This window comes from Frieseomelitta varia, unplaced genomic scaffold (assembly GCF_011392965.1).
Source record: "Frieseomelitta varia isolate USP_RPSP 00005682 unplaced genomic scaffold, Fvar_1.2 scaffold_60, whole genome shotgun sequence".
Taxonomy (NCBI): Eukaryota; Metazoa; Arthropoda; class Insecta; order Hymenoptera; family Apidae; genus Frieseomelitta; species Frieseomelitta varia.
In genome coordinates, this window is record NW_025110368.1 from 156326 (window position 1) to 180771 (window position 24446).

Consider the following 24446-nt stretch of genomic DNA (forward strand, 5'->3'; position numbering starts at 1 on the left):
CAATATTTATAACATATACTAGAATATTTATAATATATTATAATAATACAGTATAATATACAATATACATAATACATATAAGATGATATACAATATAATACAATATACTAATATAATATACAATATTTCGTATATATTATGTATACTGTATATATATTATAATATACAGTATATAAATATATATATATATATTATATCAGTACATCATGATATAATAATATATTATACTATAATATATATAATGCAATATAATATTGTAATAGTACTATTATATGGTATTATAATTACAACGTAAAAAATATATATTATATTATGTATATTGTAGTTTATATATATTATAATATAGTATAATATTCTACTATTTTACAACACGTAGATACAGACTTTATTTTTCTAACATACTTTTCACATTTCTGACAACCAAATAGATTATCAGAGTTGCAAATAACATTCGCCTCCAAGTTCCCAAAAACAGGCCACAACCATATTGTCTTCCAACAGTGTCAGAATTATAATTGTACAATTAATTTTAAATAATTTCGTCGGCGTTTATTGCTCCGAGAAATTACTTGGAGAAACGTTCGATCGGTTAGAGTTGAAACGACGATAACCAGCCATAAACGGTAATAAAAGGAAACACGTTGTTCGACGACAGGAATTGACGATCCTAGAAACTCACACCGCGACGGCGGCGGATCGTTAAAAGCATCTGATCACATAATCATCGCTTGCAGAATGTCCATTACGTATCCTCCCGTAAATATATAAAGCTGATCGATCGGGCTATGTGTTTCTTATTAAATGAACCTGATGGATATCCCGTCGTCGCGTCTGTTGACGTATGGACAACGTATCGCGTACACACACACACACACACACACACGATATGCATTATTCATCGACCGGTATAGATATTTTACGCGATACTACTTGTGCCGCATGCACGACAATCGTCCGGGAATAGTAACGCGAAACGATCTGGCCCTGCCCACTTGTGGCTTCGTTACACGTGAATTGCTCTTCCGTACGATGAGCTCGATGATTTTCTAGAACGACAGTCTCGAATTCAACGTCGACAAAGTCCCTTTAATTTTTAATTCGGTCCGACGTCAAGCTGAAATTTAACGCGACGATAGAAACTACACGCAGAATAGTGGTCAACGATCTATCAGCGTGCTTCTCGAAATTTCACCGTAAAATGCGTGACGAATAAATTCTCGTTTGTTGAGAGAACATTCTCCGACAGGTCGACGATATTAGTACGGATATTAGTCATTTTTAACCCTGTAGTAACCATAGTTGTCGACACTTGCGATGTGACAATTTCGTTACGACGATAAATTCTGGGCTTACGTTGTGAAGCTTACGAAGTCTCTAGTCCGCCGTTCATTTTATTCTAAGATATGTTACAGCACTGGTGAAACGAATGAAAATTTATGATTATAAATTTTTTTTATGTCATATAATGTGTACACAGAAGCGTTGAACAATTTTCTTCGTGCTGCAGTTCACAAGGAACATGAAGAATCCTCCCCTGAAAATTTCACGTGTCAATCGAATTCGATTTCTCTTCTTCTTAGACAGAAACTTCAGGAAGAAGTTCGCCTTCAGCAGCTGAAGCGGAGAGATCGACGCAGTGGAGGGGATGAAGAGAGTGGGGGCACGGCCGCCAGTTCGCCACCACTTGTAACTAGCGCACGCTACCGATCGTGAGATACACGCACTAATCACTAACTTCCTTCACTTCTAACGAGCTAGCAGAGTGTCCTCTTGCTAGGCTTTCTCTTCAAAAATAGCAGGAAACCGCCGGCCCATGCCATAAATCACGACACTGCTCCCGATGTTTCCCAACCGTTTCAACAACTGCTGTTTGCGTTTCGTTGATATCGAGCCAAAGAAAAACTGGGAGGAACCTGACCGATCGAGGAAGTAATCGGCGTGGAGAGCGGCGACGCCGGCACTGGCGTGTAATAAACAATTCCGTGTGTCATACCGTGGATGAAGTGCTACGTATTAATCATTGGAAATTTATGTGCGTTTCGCTCGGCGCACATCCGTGACCGCGGCGCACCGGGTTCTCATGAATAGTGATAAGCCAAACCGAGCTTTTCGTACGAGGCGCGCGATAACATGCAAATAAACAAATCTTTCACGAAACTCGACTCGCTCGTCGCGTTAATTAACACTTTCTTGATCAAATTCCGCGTGCTCGACCGCACTGACCGCACACGAAACCACGCGGGCACTTCACGATCGTTTACAAAAATCTTCCCTTCGCTCTTTCATCTTCGTAATAATCGAAAATTGCACAACAAGATTGCACGAAGAGATTGACGAAGGTTTATCACAGAGATAATAACGTTACTTCGTTCAACTTCAATTGAGAAAGAGTGTACTCGGTATTACAAACATTGGAAACAGCATCGCGCAAGATGTCGAAATTTCGGCTAAAGATCTTCCATTGATTTCTCTTTCCTTTTTTTTTTGTATAGAATGAATTAAATTTCAAGAATGTGAAACTGAAAGAAAGCTATTAAAATTGAAAGAAGGTTTGTTGTTAATTGTTTATGGTATAGATTTTATAATTCTGCACAGTTTTCGTTCACAATCAATATTTCTCTTAAATCAACAATGTTTTTTTTAATTCTTGAAAGTAGAATTAAAAAATTTTATATTTTTTTTTAATAATAAAATAGAATAAAGACAATTGCAACTAACATATTCAAAAAAAAAAGATATGTAATTTCTGTAATTCCATAACTGCTCACGATCAATCATTTTCTTGAACCAACGATATCTTTCAATCCTTAAAAATATAATCGCGGTCTAAAAAAAAGTGCAAACTGTACGACGAGAGAAAACTCTCATTGTTCCTAATCACGCATTCTTAGCATAAATTTTATCAAAAAGTTTTCCCTTCCCGTCTTCCCTACGAATTTTTATTTTTTTCCCAGCGGCTGGTCGTGCCATGCGTAAAGACGAACTCTCCACAAGAGAAACTATGGAGAGGACGTCGTTGGAGGAAGATCGTTACCTGGAAGCCATCGTAAGTCCACGAGCCGAACTTCATGACGCACGTCTGCTCGTCGAAGGGAAAATATTCTACGTCGATCTCGCAGGAAGACTTGTATATGGCCGGTGGCTTCCATTCGACCCTCCCTGTGTAATTCAGCGTCGCCTTCGTTGCCAGCGTCACCTCGAAATTACCGTCGGCACTGTTCGAAATTCAAACAAATCAATCAATCGTTATTTCTTTCCTTTTGTTCAAACAACTTCAAACAAACCAATTAATCGTTATTTTCTTCTTTCGTTCGAATTCAAACAAATCAATCAATCGTCATTTCTTTTCTATTGTCCGAATTCAAACGAATCGATCAATCGTTATTTCTTTCCTTTTGTTCAAACAACTTCAAACAAACCAATTTTTCTCCTTTTGTTCGAATAACCAATCAATCGTTATTTCTTTTCTTTTCTCTCGCGAGACTTTTTCGATGGGGACTGTTCTTCGAACATTTTCAAAGTTGCATACTTAGTGGAAATTACAAACGGGAGTTAATAACGGAGTTTTTATCGAATTTTTCACCCTCCACGTCCTTTGTAGTTTACACGTGAATTTCTTCAAAGCGAATTTTCATTCGCGCCGAGAGATCTTTAAAAAATTTGAAAGTTCAGTGAAAATTTCATTAACCGACGGCATTTTTACATCGTTTGAAAGTCCGGAACAGCCAAAAAATTAACCGCAGACACAGAGGGAGGACTCGGTTTTCCTGTAAATAGTGCGATAACATGTTTATTAACACGGTGGGTTGATTTACCAGATTCGAGAAATTTTGTCTCTCCACTCCTAAAAATTGTACTGTTTGGATACCAATACGTAACTCACAATCAGATCACGTTAATTATTAACAAATCACTACGGAATATTATTAAGAAATGATCAAGAAATAGAACGAAAGTTTTTAAATACTACGAGGGACATTTAAGATTTCTTCTTCCATCCGACAGTACAAGAAGGTCTGCGAATTTTTGGCAATTACTCGATATTAAATATTCGTCGAACATTGGCCAATGGTACAGCAAGGGAGTAGAATTTCGCAAGGGACGGGCGGAGGATAAATCGAGTTTGTCCAGTTATGAAAATTCCAAAACTCGGAGATTACTGCTGGCAGTTCGCCAACGTAATTCTGGATGGTCTCTTACGCTCTCACGCCGAAGTTAGACCCATTAAGAGGAACGGCACTAGATATTAACGTAATATTCAAACGGTGATGAAAAGACGGTCTTACTTGTTGTACAAAACTATATCGGGCCTCCATATATGATCGGATGGCACGTGCAACATCTCCACCCCACCATATTCCTTTGGATCCCATTTTAACTTGTAATCGTACCATGACTGCAACAATAAAACGTATAATCAATCAGATTTTACGAAACAGAAGGAACGACATTCATTCGAATTCGTGCAAAAGTAATGATACGATAGCCTTGAGTACTGTAGGCTTCGCAACTTAACCACGAAAAGCTCAGTTTTTTAAGACTGATCTCGTCCGTTCGATGTTCGAGCGATTTCAAATGAAAGCTTTGAGACTTACAATCAGCTTTCAAAGTGAGCTGTTATTTTGTGTAGTATATAATAATATATTACTATTTTACACTATTTTATATATATATATATATATATATATATATATATATAATGCTATATTGTACTATATGTATTGACTGTATTTGTATATGATATACTATATTATACTATACTATATAATATTATATTATATATATAATATACTACTGTACTATATGTATTGACTATACTTATATATGACACACAATACATTAATAAATATATATAGTATATAGTATATATATATAGTAATACTATAGTATACTATATTATACTATACTATATAATATTATATTATATATATATAATATACTACTATACTATATGTATTGACTATACTTATATATGATACACAGTACATTAATAAATATATATAGTATATAGTATATATATATAGTAATACTATAGTATACTATATTATACTATACTATATAATATTATATTATATATATAATATACTACTATACTATATGTATTGACTATACTTATATATGATACACAGTACATTAATATATATAGTATATAGTATATATATATATAGTAATATATTGATATATAGTATATAGTATATAGTATAGTATAGGTATCAATATATTGATATAATATAGTTACAGTATATGTAATATATTGATATAATATATTACATATACTGATTAATATTATATATATATATATAATAATATTATACTATACATATTGTAAAATATTTTACTATTGTACTATAATATACTATATAGAGATTAATATTATTATACGATACTATACCATTAATAGTAATCTATATATACTGATTTGAATATTTTATATATATATATATATGTATATATATGTACTATGTATATTGTAAAATATTTTACATCTCCCGAAAAACAACGAAGATATTCAAACGCTAGTTCTTATTGAACCACCTCTGTCTGAATACATTTACAGATTCAACGTGATTCAAAGCGTCTCAAATCCCATCAGACCCGAATAAAGATTCTTGATGAAAGAAGAGAGGAGAAAGATAGAGAGAGAGAGAGAGAGAGAGAGCACGATGAAATTAAGCGCAACGAGGGTCTAAAAATATTCGAGGGGCAAATTACAGAAGCGGTTAGGGCTGGTTGAGGAGGGGGAACGTGTCCCAGAAATGTGTTTCCCGTATCGTTCGCGTGCGCGGCCCGATTATCGCGCGGCCGTTTGTTCTTTTCAGCCACGTTTCCACGACGGATTGTTTCCCGCGGATCGGTGAGCTCCGCCTGCCACCAGCAGCAGGCTTACTTCGTTCAGGCGACGTTGAACAGTTTTGACGTCTGTCGGCCTCCCCGCCGGATCAGATCCCCGGATGAAATTAATTAAAACGAAACGGAACGATAAAACGCGCTGATGGGTTTTGTACCCCCGAAACGGGGCGAAACGTTTCCAGGTTTCCGCGCGTTTGTTATTTGCCGGATGTCGCGCTGGACGGAACGTGACGAAGGAAAAAAATTCCAGCATCGCCCCTAATGAAGCTTCACGAACGAAGATTCAAGACATGTTGTACGTCCGAATGACAAATGACAAATTAGCATTCTGACTATTACCGCGAATGGAACCCCCAGGGTGAAAATGTTGGACTCTTCCTGTCAATCTCTTCCGCTGAAATGACGTGCTCGTCGAGAATTTTTTTGTCCCAAAATTGCCATATTTTCTCAGTTCTAAGAATATTTAAGTAGGCAAAACAAACAATAAATTTATTAGTTCTCGATAATTTCTATCATAGCGACGATAGTTCAAAAGGAAAGCGACGAATTACTGTATACGGTTTGGTCACTCGTTATGGTCCGCAATCAGTGGCTAACCTCTTGCGGTGGAATGACGTGCCACGCACGTTCAGAATTTTTTTTCTCCCAAATTGCACAATCTTTTCTGTTTTAAGTATATTTAGGTATAAACAAAGGCAAAAGAAACAATAAATTTATTACTTCTCAGTAATTTCTATCCAATATAATTTCTATCATGCCGACGAGTTCAAAAGGAAGGCGACGAATTATTGTTGTACGGTTTGGTCACTCGTTATGGTCCGCAATCAGTGCCACGCTCGTCGAGAATGTTTTTGTTCCAAAATTTCCATAGTTTCTCAGTTCTAAGTATATTTAAGTAGGCAAAACAAACAATAAATTTATTACTTCTCGATAATTTCTATCATATCGACGAGTTCAAAAGGAAAGCGACGAATTATTGTTGTACGGTTTGGTCGCTCGTTACGGTCCGCAATCAGTTAACCAGCGTTTAAGGAAACGTGTCAGGTTGGACAGAAAGTAACGTCCATGTGCAAATGAAAAAGCTCAGTTTCTCATAAGAAACAGCTTCATTCATATAGAAGATGCAAGAACTCGTGATCCAAAAATTCCAAAAATAATGCAAATCTAAAGATCGTAACTGCGTAAATCTGCCTGTTTGAGAAAGAAAAGTCTCATTCGATCGGTCGGACACGGGCAAGCGTTATTACACGAGTCGGAAAATTGTTTTCGAGCCGCGAGTGAAAATATATATTCCCAACGTTTGCGAAATGTCTCGCGTATCTCTGCGTCAGAGAGAGAGGGGGAAAAAAGCATAATGAGGGAACGATAGGAAGGGCAAGAGCGATTGTATGGAATTGTACGTCGTCCTAATTGACAGAGAGGGTGGATCGCAGAGAGCATGCGAGAGAATGTTAATTAACACGAACCGGGGGAAGCTTTCTTCGAATACCTCATTTGTGAGAAAAAAAAAAAAAAGAGGAAAGAAACAGCGCGACATGAAAATACGAAGGAAATACGAGGAACAAAATGTACCGATGGATTTGGAAAAAAATTGTTCCGCAAAATTCTTTCGCTTTGTACGCGCTTTCTTCTTGTTTGTTTTACGAGTACAGTGTGTCTGATAAAAAAAATTACTTCGCGCGCAATTTCGACGTTGACAAGTTTCTGTCGCTCACAATTTCGACGTTCTTCTTTCTGCTGTTGGTAAATTTGAAAAGCCTGAATCGAATTTGAATAATTTTATTAAATTATTTCAATTAAATTATATTGTTAAACTGCTATAATTAAATATAACTGAATTGAATTAATAAAAATTATTAAACTATTTTAATTATATTTAACTGAATTGATAAAAATGATTAAATCACTTTAATTAAATTTGACTAAATTAAAATGATTCAATGTATTTTAATACATGCACGTTAATAATTATATCTCATTACTTTTTATCATTGAGTGTGTGAGCGACAGAACGCAATAAACACTATCGAGCAGTTCAGGACCGAGTGAATTTTTATGCTAGAGTATTAGCTACAAATTGAATAAGTAATTAAAGTACTGTTCACAATAAATCTAAATCATCCGAAAATGAAGGACGTGATAAAAAAGATGCATGCGGAATATTTAATTAATAAAAAATTAATATTATCATATATATAATATTTGAATGCAATGTATATATCTCATTATTAAATTATTACATATCACAGAAAAATTGCATATGCATGTACAACGAAAAATAAAAATAATTAAACAAAAATGAGACATAATCATACAATTATACAAAATTAAATAATTAAGATATTTATACAAAATAAAAATAATTAGACTTGCGATAGAATCATACGATTATACAAAATTATAACGGTTAGTGAAAATAAATCGCATTCAAAAATTATTATCAACAGCTCGGGGTTCGCCAGATGTGCAGAAGATGTGCAAGGATTGCAAGCGAAGGTAAATTCAACAAGATATTTGACAAGAAACGGAGAAGCCACGTGATGTTCAAACGGAACAGAAATACAACGAAATTAACAATGAATGGCGACAGAGGTGAACGAGAACCGTGTGCCTGACCGATGCGACGTCTGATCACTGAACGTCTGACCTATATTATCTGATTCCACTTAATTCCTCAAGCTCCTTATTCTACATCGTGCCTGCTCGACAGAACGTTAAATCTTTCCAACTTGTCTGCCTCCCCTGCAAGTTACCTAAAGCCCCTAAATGCCTTGTGCCACGTGGGGAAACATCACGGACATTATCGACAGATAAATACACTCTTCTCCGCCGTTTCTCGATACTCGTCCGCTGCTTCGCAGTTTAATGGCGTTCCGTAAGCTACCTTTAAAGTTGATATCGTGGGCTTTTAAACGTGGGACAACGGGTCTGGGAAGAAAAACACGTAGCTCATTTTTACTTACTTGCGGTAATTGAATAATCAAATAACTTATTAAATCGAATGTTATTGTTATTTCAACATTATTATTATATTGTTATTTCAAGACTATTATTATTATATTGTTATTTCAACATTATTATTATTATATTATTATTTCAAGACTATTATTATTATATTGTTATTTCAACATTATTATTATTCTATTATTATTTCAAGACTATTATTATTATACTGTTATTTCAAGATTATTATTACTATTAGTTCAAGATTATTAGTATTATCATTATATTCTTATTTCAAGACTACTATTATTATATTGTTATTTCAAGACTATTATTGTTATATTCTTATTTCAAAATTATTATTATTATTGTTATTTCAAGACTACTATTATTATATTGTTATTTCAACATTATTATTATTATTATATTATTATTTCAAGACTATTATTATTATATTGTTATTTTCAACATTATTATTATATTATTATTTCAAGACTATTATTATTATATTGTTATTTCAAGATTATTATTACTATATTATTATTTCAAGATTATTATTATCATTATATTGTTATTTTAAAATTATTATTATTATATTGTTATTTCAAAACTACCATTATTATATTGTTCTTTCAAAATTATTATTATTATTGTTATTTCAAGACTATTATTATTATATTGTTATTTTAACATTATTATTATTATATTATTATTTCAAGACTATTATTATTATATTGTTATTTCAACATTATTATTATTATATTATTATTTCAAGACTATTATTATTATATTATTATTTCAAGATTATTATTACTATGTTATTAGTTCAAGATTATTAGTATTATCATTATATTGTTATTTCAAGACTACTTTTATTATATTGTTATTTCAAGACTATTATTATTATATTCTTATTTCAAAATTATTATTATTATATTGTTATTTCAAAATTATTATTATTATTATTATTATTGTTATTTCAAGACTACTATTATTATATTGTTATTTCAAAATTATTATTATTATTGTTATTTCAAGGCTACTGTTATTATATTGTTATTTCAAGACTGTTATTATTCTATTGTTATTTCAAGATTATTACTATCATTATTATTGTATTATTATTCCACGATTACTATTATCACCATCTCAGATTATTATCAGACAAGGACAAATTACTACAAAAATAATATGACAATCGCGAGTCACCGTAAATGCAAATTTACGCGGTGATCCCCTCCCCTCCCCCTTCCTCCCGCTCCCTCCGCCCGCTGAAGTAGCTTTGCACTGGAATTTGCGACGAGATCGATCGCAGAAACGGCGGTTTCGAGGGTAAACTGAAAGTCGTGCCGAAATTCGACGGGGCACCGCAAACTCCTTTCGCGCGCTGCCATTAATATATGCGTCGAGCCTCGACGGGCCGCCAATATTTGAACAGATTATGTACGTCGGCGGTGCTCTTGGTCTTTATGTACTCACGAGGCCGTTACCTGGCGACGCTGTCTAACAGATTAATGGGCCACCACAAGTACCACCGAGAGCCGCGGATATCCCATCAACCTCGTCGTCCATCGAGCGGTACGATTCATTCGTTGGGCAATCGCCGATTCAATTTAAGGGAAATTGAGCGTCAAAAATGGACGAGCGTGAAAGCGAAGGTAAACACACCACGCTCACGCTCGATTGTGTTTCGTGTTATAAAATATCCGACTGAACGGATATTTTACATCTCCCGATTTCTGCTCGGTGCTTCGTTTGTTTTCATCCCCCACCCCCCTGGTGATTTTATCCCGTTTCATCATGTCGATTTTGTGGAAATTTGTGTTTTTGGAGAGTGCAAGTTGGAAGAATTGAATTTTGAATGTTTTATGTGTCTTTTTTTTTTTTATATTTTTGACCGAATCATCACCTCCGATTTCTACTTATTTTTGTTCATTTTCATCCCCTTTGGTGTTTTGTCCTGTTGGACGATTCATCATGCCGATTTTGTGCTTTGTGGAAATTTGTGTTTTCGAGAGTGCAAGCTAGAAGAATTGAATTTTGAATGTTTTATATGTCTTTTTTTTTTTATATTTTTGACCGAACTATCACCTCCGATTTCTACTTATTTTTGTTCATTTTCATCCCCTTTGGTGTTTTGTCCTGTTGGACGATTCATCATGCCGATTTTGTGCTTTGTGGAAATTTGTGTTTTCTAGAGTGCAAGTTGGAAAAATTGAATTTTGAATGTTTTATATATCTTTTTTTTTTTATATTTTTGACCGAACCATCACCTCCGATTTCTACTTATTTTTGTTCATTTTCATCCCTTTTGGTGTTTTGTCCTGTTGGACGATTCATCATGTCAATTTTGTGCTATGTGGAAATTTGTGCTCTCGAGAGTGCAAGTTGGAAGAATTGAATTTTGAATATTTTATGTCTTTTTTTTTTATATTTCTGACCGAATTATCACCTCCGATTTCTGCTTATTTTTATTCATTTTCATCCCTCCTGGTGTTTTATCCCGTTGGACGATTTTGTGCTATGTGGAAATTTGTGTTTTCGAGAGTGCAAGTTGGAAGAATTGTTTCACGTGAATTTTGGATGTTTTGTGTGCCTTTTTTGTGTGTGTGTGTTTTTGATTGAACGATCACCATCGATTTTTGCTTATTTTTATTCATTTTCGTCCCTCCCAGCGTTTTATACCGTTGGTGAAATTTGTGAGTTTGAGAATATCGGTTGGAAAAAATGGTAAAGAATTGTTTTACGTGAACTTTGAATAGTTTGTCTTTTTTTTTTATATTTTTGACTGAACCATCACTTCCAATTTCTGCTTATTTTTATTCATCTTCATCTCTCTTAGTTTATTATTATTTTACAGACACATCCATTTATTTTGCAGATTTTTGTAGAAATCTGTATATTTGAGAATATAACTAAAAGAATTGGAAGAGAATATTTTATGTGAATTATCTTGTATGTTGTTTTATATCGTGCAATTCTGGTTTCAAAAATTTTCTATAAAAAAATTATGAATTTGAATAGAAATCCGCTAATAATTATACGTTGTTTCAGAATTTCTCTAGAACAAGAATATACAATTGTATAATCACAATACATAATAATTATTATACACAATTACAAACGTAATTGTACGTATATTAACTTCAAATAAATAAATTAATAACTCCACTCCAAACGAAAAAATAAATTTCACTAAACTAAAAAATAAATTTAACTTTACTTTTAATTAACTAAAAAATTTAACAAATCGTAAGTACCAATTGCAAACTTTCGGTGCATCTGTCAACTGACTAGAACTTTAAGCCACCGAGCTCGTGATATCTTCTGGGAAGTTCGATTAAACCTAAGTAACCCCCATTCGCAGGGAAAATTTTATCATTTCAACGCGCAAGCGAGCAAACTACCTTTCAGAAATCCGACCCTTTTAAATCACCTGTAACAATTGAACGTGGAACGGGAAGACAGAGGAAAAAGAAAAAAAAGGAAGAAGAAGAAGAAGAAGAAGAAGAAGAAGAATCAATCTTTTCGCTGTTCGTTGGAAAACTTTGCCCGCTATCGCTAATTTCGTGGGAGATAACGATGAAAAAAGAGGAGAAAAGAAAGGGAGAGAAAGAGAGAGAGAGAGAGAGAGGACGAAATGGATGCACGGAAACGGATGCGAATCTGTCTTACGTAATCTACCGTTCGAAAGTGGGTTGCACGGTTCACCAGACTTATTTTCGCGACTCTCGAGTGGAAGCTCGCTGGCCGATTTTCGTTTTCACCGGGCTGTCCGCACGTACACGCGCGTTTCCAACGTTCGCGCGAGACAATGCTCGGCTTGCCGCGACTCGGGCCAAAGATTACCAAAAAATGAAACTTGCAGCCAGTTCACGTCGACTCGATAACGATTCGATCGATCTGACGACGAACGAGACAAGAAAATTTCACAAAATTACGTTGCCTCTTCTGCACTCGTGTGACTGACTCTTTTTTAAAGAGAACGCGAATAGATCGATTTGGTTGACAAAACTAGAACGTCGAATCCGTAATTTTATTACGGATATATTAATTATAGTAATTTTTAATTAACAGTACATTCTTAATTTATAGTGCACTAATTATAGTAATTTTTAATTAATAGTACATTTTTTAATGTATGGTGCATTAATTATGGTAATTTTTAATTAATAGTACATTTTTAATTTATAGTGCACTGATTGTAGTAATTTTTAATTAATAGTACATTTTTAATTTATAGTGCACTGATTGTAGTAATTTTTAATTAATAGTACATTTTTAATTTATAGTGCACTAATTGTAGTAATTTTTAATTAATAGTACATTTTTTAATGTATAGTGCATTAATTATGGTAATTTTTAATTAATAGTACATTTTTAATTTATAGTGCACTAATTGTAGTAATTAATAGTACATTTTTAATTTATAGTGCACTAATTGTAGTAATTTTTAATTTATAGTACATTTTTAATTAACAGTACATTAATTATAGTAATTTTTAATTAATATTTATAGTAATTTTATATATTATAGTAATATATATTAATTTTATACACACGTGTATGAAATGTACAGAAGTGTACATTACTTTCTAAATAAACAAATACTTGAGTCGACAAGTGATTTTTTGTGGCGTGAATAAGCCATTACAGTAAAAGCTGTTGTTACACTATACTGAATCGACGAATTCATTCGTTCGAACGAGTGGCGAAAATACACACATGTGCGAAGGCTCTTGCTGAGTCAGTAAACAACTGAATCGGTCAAAAAATCGTATCGTGTAAACTGTCAGTCTTAAAAAGATATATATATATATATTTTTTAAATAGAATTTCAAACAGTAGCGAAATATGTTATAGGATTTATAACATCTATGTATTTATATAAGAGATCGTTGTGAAATATGTACACGTACCTGTTCGACCCAGAGGTTCGTCGTCATGATTTGATTTTTGAGATTCTGCAATGAAACAAGAAGAAGAATTATGGTTATGAAATATGTAATAGTAATCTAGGGGAGGTGTAACTATGTAATATATCCACATATGAGCGAATTATAAATAAATAAATATATAACATTAAATATTATAAATATTCAATAATAAGATAATAAATATCAAATATTAATAGTGACAAATTAACAATAATAAATATCAAATGTTATAATAAATAAATAATAAATTTCTTTTTGCATTTGAAAGCTTCCACTCAAGTGAAATACATATATAATCGCTCGAGTATATAATAATCGAATTTTATCCGATATAATCGTTGAATTCTCAATTTTCAAATTTTCATCAGAATGTTTCTGGCTGATAAGATACGTCTAACAATCTCCAATTAAAAAAATCAAAGAACCCTCCTCCAATTAAAAAATCAAAACACAGTGTTTTGCAAATGTGACGATTTATATAGGGCTTTTTCCAAAAGTTTTTTCATCAATTTCTTTTTTTTTTTTTTTTTTTAAATGAAACATCAAAATTTACCAACTTTAAATTCAATTAAATTAAATTCAAGTTCAAACACGATTTTTTCATTATGTTTTAAAAATTATTTCTCTCAAACCCGTTCGCCAAAGCGTTCGCAAATCCGTGCTCTTACTTTCAGCAGCAAGTGATGAATATTTCGACTCTATACTTCCAAAAAAATTCAAAAAATCCAAAGACAGATGCAGCGAACTCCTTTCCGCGTGCAACGCGGATTATTGTCAAAGAGGGGACACGACACTCACAACATCGATCAACTGCGAGAGTTTGAGCTTGATTTTAACGGTGAGGGCGTCTGTGACGTTGACCACTGGACGAACCAGCTTGTTGTAATTCGACAGGAGGTCGTCGTACAATCGCTTCGCATCCGGATTTCCTGAGCATCCTGCAACAGAGTAAGAGAGTAAGAATTCATCAATCCGGCCGTGATTATACATTCTCGGGAGGAAAAATTCGTTGAATCGAACGAGGATCGTCGATAAAAGGCTCGGGCTGGTTTAACGCGATTTTTTTTTTTTCCAGAGAATGGCCGATCTGTCTCTCACGCAGAAGGACAAACAGGCAGCAGTTTGGCTTTCGAACGAGCTGCTACGAGCGGTTCGGCCGGGAAAGGGGCGGAAGGGTGAACAATTTCGAGCGTTTAATACGCGAAACGCAATTCTATCGGCTGTGGCTGTTATTCTCGAATCTTCCGTGGCTGCGGTTTAAATCGTTTTTCGCCATTGAATCGCAAAAAAAAAAAAAAATCTCCACGTTGAACTTTCTATCGCCGGTGAAATCGCCTTTTCAGCGAGTGTTGACGATCAATTTTCACTTGTTTCTGCGTTGTATAAATTTCGTGTTGTCGAAATCGGTGTAAAAATAGAAGAACGAAAAAAAAAAAGAAAAAAGAGAATGAAAATTTTTCCTCGTACGAGGCTACGCTTTCGACAAAAATCAAGTCCGAGAATTTATTCCAGCGTGCTTGAATTTAGCTAATTCTATACCACAAGTGGAAAATCAAGTAGAAATGTAGAATGAAATTTCTCTACAATCGTGAGACAAAACGTACACGGACGGTATATTCTACTTGGAATGTCTGATTACAAACTGGCCAATGCTACTTGGAATGATTGACGACATACGTAGCTATTCTACTTAAGGATATCTGACTACATACGTAGCTATTCTACTTAAGGATGTCTGACTACATACGGATCTATTCTGATTAAGAACGTCTGACCTCATATGGGTCTATTCTATTTAAAATATCTGACCACATACTGACTTATTCTACTTAAAGATGTCTGACTAGATACGGATCTATTCCGATTAAGAATGTCTGATCTCATATGGGTCTATTCTATTTAAAATATCTGACCACATAATAAATAATAGTTTAAAAAAATATTTAATGGTAATAAATAGTAATACATAGTAATATAATAATAAATAATAATAAATAATATCATAATAAATAGTTTAATACTAGAAAAATATTTTTTTAAATTTCGTTCGTCTCTGTCCGATGGAACAGAGATTATTAACGATTATCAACGATTACGCTTCAGAATGAAAATTCTCGGATGGTCAAACAGCGACCTCCGTTCGATGTTCCCATTAATTTTGTAATAGATTTCGCTGCCACGACCCCTCCCCCTGATAGATGTTATTTATCATTTCCGAACGTTATATTATGTTTTACGAGCTTCCTGGAGCGATACCAGGATAGTTGATAATGCGCGTGAGCGGTGTAGGAACCGAACGCTGGCTACAATTTCAATTTTGAAACGGTGCCAGAGTGTTTACGATACACCTTGCACGCGCTCGACAATCTTTGTGATGCATTGTTTCACTATGTTTCCTCGAAACCATACTCCCGGGCGACAAGATGTTTTTCTCGCCCTTTTTATCTTGTTTTACAAAAACGTGACGACATTCGTTCGTCGGCCGATTTATGATAATCCTTTTCATTTTCTTAAGTTTTGGGTTCCTGATGTTAGATAAATGGATAAACTTTGCATTTTAATTGTATTTTATATCTAAATAATATTTTCGTATCTTAATATTTCATTTAATATTATATTTTATACCTAAACAATATTCTTATACTTTAATATTTTATATTTCAATTATATTTTATATCTAAATGATATTTTCGTACTTTAATATTTTATTTAATATTTAATATTTTATTTTTATTTGCAATATTTATATATATATATATATATATATATATATATATATCTTCTACATAAGTATATATGTAACAGCATGATTAGTATAATAAAAATATAATAAAAATCCAAAGAAATAGTTTGGTCTCAGAAATATAGAAAAGAAATCACTGTGTAAACATAACAGCATATATTTTAAAAATGAATAGAATTTTCGTAAATAAATTTCAGATTTTAGATTACAAACTATTAAGATTAATTACTTAGATTACAAATTATTCTTCTTTGCAAAAAGCAATTAAACAATGTTAATACTACAAACGTTCATAGATAAATTTTATTATAATATATACGTATACATATACAATATATACGTACACAATGTCGTTAATAATTATAAACTCAACCACACATACAAATAGCAAAAACTGTTGTTTAAAGGATTCTTTGCTAACGACTCTGACTTTCATCAAAAATATTCTCCTACTAAACTACAAAATCTTGTTGGTCATTAATTATCTTATAATATGTAATTATCTTATTATATTTCATATATCTAAATAATATTTTTGTATTTTAATATTTTATTTAATATTTAATATTTTAATTATATTTCATATATCTAAATAATATTTTTGTATTTTAATATTTTATTTAATATTTAATATTTTAATTATATTTTACGTCTAAATAATATTTCTGTATTTTAATATTTTAATATTTTACTTAATATTTTATATCCAAACGATATTTTTATATTTTAACATTTTAATATTTTATCTAGTATTCTATATTTTTTTTAATAATATTTTTATAAGCAGCATTTAATAATATTTTTTTAACGTATCTAACACTCAACTTATATTTTATATCTAAATAATATTTAGATACATATAATTATATATATATATATATATATATATATATATATATATATATATAATTAGTTTTTTTATATTCAAATAATATTTTCGTAAGTATTTTAACGTATCTAACTCTCTAACACTTCATTATTATAGTCACTTTATTATAAAAATTAATTTAAGACGATAGATTCTTTTCAAAAACAAATGAAATTTCTGATCAGAAACCACGCAGTAACGAATGCAAGAGTGAAACGTTCCCTGCGAAAAATCTATTCTCTGATAATTCTCTGATTCTTCTCTGCAATTTGATTTTTCACGGTTCAAAGATCAAGGAGTATGAAATACACGTGCGCACGTATCTCTGCAAACGACGCGACGAAATCGAACTGGTTTACAAAGAAAGAGAAAGAGAGAAACCTGCTCGCGTACGATATCTGAAACGCATGCTCGCGGAAATATCTCTGATAAGCAGAAAATGTGTCGCGATATCTGAAGGATGTGCCTGGAAAGAAATCGCGGACAGAAACGATCGAAAATCATTTATCGCGGAGCGCAACGAAAATAAATTTCAAACGTCACGTACGTATTGCGTATAAACGAATATTTTATTCGTTCAGTAATTATTTTCGACACAAAAGGACGATCTTGCACTCGAAACGAAGGTATGAAATTTACGAGTTTTCTTTTCGGATTCAAACGAATGAAATTTCACCCTGTGCGAATTTTACTTCGCGAATTATATATTTCTCGACTTTCCACCATAATCTAGAATAATAAAAAAATATCGTGTTCGGCTCATCTGCTTGCTTCATCAATATTTTATTTTTTTTAAATTATATAAGTCGTAAAAAGTTATTTAATATAAATATAAATCATCTAAAATTATTTAATATAAATGTAAATCGTATAGAATTATTTAATATAAATATAAATCATACAAAATTATTTAATATAAATATAAATCATCTAAAATTATTTAATATAAGTATAAATCATACAAAATTATTTAATGTAAGTGTAAATCGTATAAAATTATTTAATATAAGTATAAATCATACAAAATTATTTAATGTAAATATAAATCGTATAGAATTGTTTAATATAAATATAAATCATCTAAAATTATTTAATATAAATATAAATCGTATAGAATTATTTAATATAAATATAAATCGTATAGAATCATTTAATATAAATATAAATCGTATAAAATTATTTAATATAAATATAAATCATAAAAATATTTAATATAAATATAAACCATATAAAATTATTTAATATAAATACGAATCATATAAAATTATTTAATAAATGAAAATTAATAAATGAAAATGTCTCTGTCTAAACGCATGTTCTAAATGTGGGGCAATTTGATTTTCTAGGGAAGTAATTCGACAATGAGTTATTAACAGTGAATTCTTTGCATTTCTTCAAATGGAAATTTAATTTTTTAATTTTTTAATTTTTTTCTTTCACGTTCTTTGGAAGCTTAGTGGCCTTTTAGGCTTCTTTTCGAATGATAAGAATTATTCGACACAAAGATTCAAAGATTTTAGAGATGCTTAGAGTGAGACATGACCAAAAACCACTGGATTGGGAACCACTGATCTAAACACAGAAATCATTTGTAAAGAAAGAAAATCCGCAATCTCGAATCACATTGACGGGGATATTTTTTCCAATGATAACGAAATATTTCCAAAGATTTTTCCACTCTTATCATATACACAGACTCGAAAGTTCAAAATAGTTTCTCCGACAACAACAGCGTTTCCTTTTCTCCAGAAAAATCCCTCAGGAACGTAGTTCATTTTCTCAAATAAAGCACAAACGTTCGAAGTTCTTTGAAAACCGAAAGCTGATCGACAAGAAACAAGAAAAAAAAAAAGACAAGAAAACGCAACGCGTTTGCAGAAACTTCAGGTCACGATGGCAAGAAGAATCGATAAAGACTCCTTAAGCCAAAGAAGCAACAATCGACCAACATCCCAATTCCACACCAAGACCTACTAGCTTCAACGACCAAAGCGGAAAGAGAAGAATGGAACAGAATTTGGACTACGACAAATAGAACCNCAATCAGCGGTAATCTACACAGATTCCTTGACTACAATAAACGCGATAACAAACATCAATAGCAACAAAAAGAACGAAGTCATACAAATGATTCAGGAAACATACACCGAACTTACTAACGACCACAAACGTGTAATAATCACCTGGATCCCGTCACACCAAGGAATTGAAGGAAACGAAAACGCCGACTCCTTATCCAAAGAAGCAACAACTGACCAAACAAAAGAAACCAACAGCCCAATCCCACGCCAAGACCTACTAGCTTCAACGACCAAAGCGGAAAAAGGAGAATGGAACAGAATTTGGACTACGACAAATAGAACCAAAATACACGACATGGCACACCATTTCTATCAAAAAATACCAAACAACAATCTAAGCAGAAAAGAAAGGATAGCTATGACTAGGCATCGAATCGGACACTCCAAGATCACACACGAATGCCTCCTAACCAAAACAGAGCCACCTTTCTGCAACACCTGCAACCTGCAAATCACCACCCAACACTTGCTACATGAATGCAGAAAATACCGAAACGTAAGAAGTGAATACGGATTAAACGAAAACACCGCTCTAACCTGCCAGAAACAACAACAAAAAAAAAAGGTTATCAACTACCTAAAGGCGACCCAACTACTAGACCAGATATAAAGAGACAATTTCAACACGTCGCTATAGACCTCGTAGTCGATGCGATGCTAAACCCCCATATACAAAAGAATCGGTAACGTAGTATACCGATACACAACGTAGCGATGGCAGGTTCGGCGACAGTTTCGAAGGATTGGCGAGGCTACGAGAGATTCGAGTAAATAATATATTGACGATGACGTTTCCATTCGAAACGAAATCGCGGGTTTCGATCGAGCGTGTGCAATACGCTGGATCGGGAGAGATACAGTGATAATCCGCGATGGCACGAACGTATGGCCATCGATTCGATCGCAATCTTTCCGTGAGTAATCGGTTAACTAGCCGGAAATTACGTGCGCCGACTTGGCCCTCCCCCCGAGAAAGCGAATGCAAGGCTGATCACGAGCGAATTTTCAACGTTTCAATCGTTCCTGCCTCCAGCGAAGCTGATCGACGAAGGTTCAACTTGCAGCAATCTCCACTTTGAAGAATTTAGATCGACGACATTTATGTTCATTAAATCGTTCCGTCGAGTATGTGTATTTAATACAAACAATGGGATATTTAAAAGAAATTGTTAGTAATTTTATTACCACCATGGAAATATTTACGGAATATTTATAAACTTAACGTTATTTAACTTTCATTATTTAATCTTCGTTATTTGATATTTATGATTATAGTAATTATATATTTTGTTATATTGATAATATTTTTATATAAACTCTACTAAAAATTAATTACGGTGTTGTTATTTATTTGTAGTATTGTGATATTAATTTAAATTATCATCATAATTACTACAAGCATAAAACATGAGGCTCCACCACCTCGATATTTTTCGAAGCTCGACGCGCCGATTTCATTTCGCGCGTGGTGTTTCTTGCTTCGAGAGTTCACAGTCAGACACTTTTGTTACAAATAATTTGAAAATATATTTATATAGTTTTAAAGATCAGATAAAGAAGACAGGTGTGCGCAGTTTTGCCCGTCACTGCTTGATTAATGAAAGTTAACATGACAAATGTCAAGCATCGCATGAAGATGATTCAGAAAGAAGATGTTACCGACGTTAACTAATCCATTTACCAGTGATCATGTCATACTTCACACTCAGCACTATTGATCTTCTACGAATATTCTTCTAAATATCAATTGAAAAATTGGATGGGGCGCGGTTGCTTCAATGGTCCGCTTAAGAGGTTGAACGATCGAATTTAATTTTAATTTATTCACGAAACGTAGCACGTTACGAGCAAGAATTACTAAAAGACGCATAGAGATAAAAAAAATAGAAAAAGAAAAAAAAAAATATTCGATAAAGAAAAAAACTAGTCGACGTGTCAACACAATAATAAATTTTACTTTATTAATATACTATTAATAATAAATAATAATTAATAATAAAAGTATTATAGTATACTTTATTAATGTACTATTATTATTTCATTAAAACGAGTTATATATAGTAATATTATTATATTTAATAATAATTTTAATTAATATTTAATGATAATATTATTATATTCAATAATAATATTATTCAATTTAATTAATAATTTTAATTAATATTCAATAATAATATTATATTTAATAATAATTTTAATTAATATTCAATAATATTATATTTAATAATAATTTTAATTAATATTCAATAATATTATATTTAATAATAATTTTAATTAATATTCAACAATAATATTATTATATTTAATAATAATTTAGCTCGTTGAATTGAAAAGGGTCAACAATAATAACGAGTTTAAATAACAACAATAACCAATTAATGCTCGAACACGGTGAAATCTGTTTTTTCCTTTCTTTCTTTTTTNTTTTTTTGTTTTTCCTGCGAATCGATTCTTACAAACGAGGAACGAGGAACGACGGGGCAAAGAAGCATTTGTTATCGACACTGCGACGACGAATAAAAATTTGCTCTGTCCCTTTGGAGATTTGGATTCCGACGTGGATGGCGTGAGCGTTAATGGAATCAGACCGGACACACAAAGTAGCATTCCTCCCTTTTCTTTTTTCTTTTCTCACCGGCGGGGTGAAGCAGCTAGAACAGCGTTGGGGATTTTTGACTGGGGAGCACAAAGCCTTTGGTGGCTGGCCAATTGGAAGAGAGAAAGAGAACTCTACTCGCGTGTCCCTCTGGCGATTCTTGTTTCTCGCCGAAGGTTCCCCCATTTTAAAAACAGCTGCTCGATAAAACGGTATTCCTAGAACGGCGGCTCTCCCGTTTGTCAATTACGACACGACTGTCCGATCTTTGCCGAAGATAAATATCGATGGCGGTGTCTCGTGTCACAGAAGGTGACTTTATTTATATTTGACGTTTAGCAAAGGAGGTGCACAGAAGAAGGTATTTGGCTCGGTGAAATCTCGCGAAAGAGAATTGTCAATGATCCACTTCGAGCTCAAGTTTCAAAGAGCGAGAGCTTCTACTTTCGCGAGAACTCAGTTCGCTTCTCTCAAAGATGTTCTTCAACGTCGTTTTGGGTGGGGAGGTGAATAAAGATACAAATTCGAAATCAATCCATTCTCCTTCTATACGATTGTATACACTTTTTTCTATGATCAGGTGCCTTTCTGCAAATAAAAATCTCAATGTTTTCCTCTATTTTGAGAATCTTCCCTTTCTCTCTCTTTCCTCTTTTATTTTCCATCTTCCCTCTACCTGATTATATTAACAACAACGCATTACTAATATCTATGTTACTCTATTACTATTAACAACGATTACTAATTTATTTTAACAATTATTCATTGATTAATGAGTACGATTACTGTGATGACTATTTAGTATTGTAATTTATTACAGAAATGATTATAAAGTAGTTGATCACTTTGGTATCAAACGTAGTTAAACCACCCTGTCTTTCCACCTCCATTTCTTTCTTTATGTCTCCACAATTGCAACTGCATACAATATTCTACAAATACAAATACACATTTTAATCTTTTCCTCTATCTTGAGAATCTTCCCTTTCTCTTCCTTTCCTCTTTTATTTTCCATCTCCTCTCTACCTGATTATATTAACAACAACGCATTATTAATATCTATATTACTCTATTACTATTAACAATGATTACTAATTTATTTTAACAATGATCAATCGATCAACGTCTATAATTACTGTGATTGCTATTTAGTAATTTATTGTAGAAATGATTACAAAGTAATTGATCACTTTGGTATCAAACGTAGTTGAACCACACTGTCTTTCCTCCTCCATTTCTTTCTTTATGTCTCCACAATTGCAACTGCATACAATATTCTACAAATACAAATACACATTTTAATCTTTTCCTCTAACTTGAGAATCTTCCCTTTCTTTTCCTTTCCTCTTTTATTTTCCATCTCCTCTCTACCTAATTATATTAACAACAACGCATTATTAATATCTATATTACTCTATTACTATTAACAATGATTACTAATTTATTTTAACAATGATCAATCGATCAACGTCTATAATTAATGTGACTGCTATTTAGTAATTTATTGCAGAAATGATTACAAAGTAATTGATCACTTTGGTATCAAACGTAGTTAAACCACACTGTTTTTCCTCCTCATTGCAACTGCAAATAATTCTCTATGTCTTTTTCTACAAATACGAATTTCAAATTTCTTTCCTCTATCCTGCTTCCCTTTCTCTCCCTTTCTTCTTTTCTCTCATTTTTGTCTCCTTGTCCCACTCCTTCCACCCACATCGTCTAATCTCAGGTGATCATCAGCTTTCCCATTCATCTTGAAACAACTTTCACCAATTTGGCCGGCCGAAGTTTCGCCAGCCCGGATCATCCGGAGAAATTTAGGTCGCCGACTCGAACCAGCACGGAACTTCGGTATTCGGTGAACGAACATCCCCCATTCGATAGCTAACCCCCCCCCCTTTTAGGTAGCTCGCGCAATTATCCGCGGATAGAGGCAGGATCACGTTTAATCGTCGCGTCGAGACCAAGACTGCGCCATTGAGGGAAGAGGTCGTGAAACGAGACGAAAGAAAAAGTATACGTAGGTCATTGGACTCGTATTGAAACCAGCTGTCGCAGTCTACGAATAAAAAAAAATCTATGGTCCGATTTAAAAAGAATCAAGTTGACCTTGGAACATCCTCCACCATTGTACGAATGAAAAAAAATTGTTAACACTGCGCGAGAGACTTTCTCATAGTGAACAGCTTTTGTATAAACATTTCTTTCGTAGCATCGACACGTTTCCGAGATATTTCACGGTACTCAATTGGACGAAACAGGCTGTATATTGTATACGGTTCGGTCACTCGTTACGGTCCGCAATCAGTTGCCAGCGCAAGAGGTTAAAAGACGGTCTCTCTCGGCTCGCGTGCGGGCTCGAAGGAGAAAGAGAGCACGCGCTTATCTGGCTGTTTATTTCCCAGATGGAAGTGGAAGAAGAAAAAAA

General features: G+C 33.0%; 1 protein-coding gene across 6 annotated transcripts in view; it reads right to left on the reverse strand.

Moving 5' to 3' along the window:
• The window catches only part of LOC122534470 (acetylcholine receptor subunit alpha-like), a 126081-nt gene that overhangs the window by 14001 nt on the left and 87634 nt on the right, over positions 1-24446 (reverse strand). For 5 of the 6 annotated variants that reach the window (XM_043665120.1, XM_043665117.1, XM_043665119.1 and 2 more), the window contains exons 3-6: positions 14529-14668; positions 13713-13757; positions 4287-4396; positions 3035-3215 (exon numbers count right to left, since the gene is read on the reverse strand). In XM_043665120.1, coding sequence (XP_043521055.1) covers positions 3035-3215; positions 4287-4396; positions 13713-13757; positions 14529-14668 — 476 coding nt within the window. The remainder of the gene's footprint in view (positions 1-3034; positions 3216-4286; positions 4397-13712; positions 13758-14528; positions 14669-24446) is intronic. The other variant, XM_043665121.1, reaches the window with a different exon arrangement.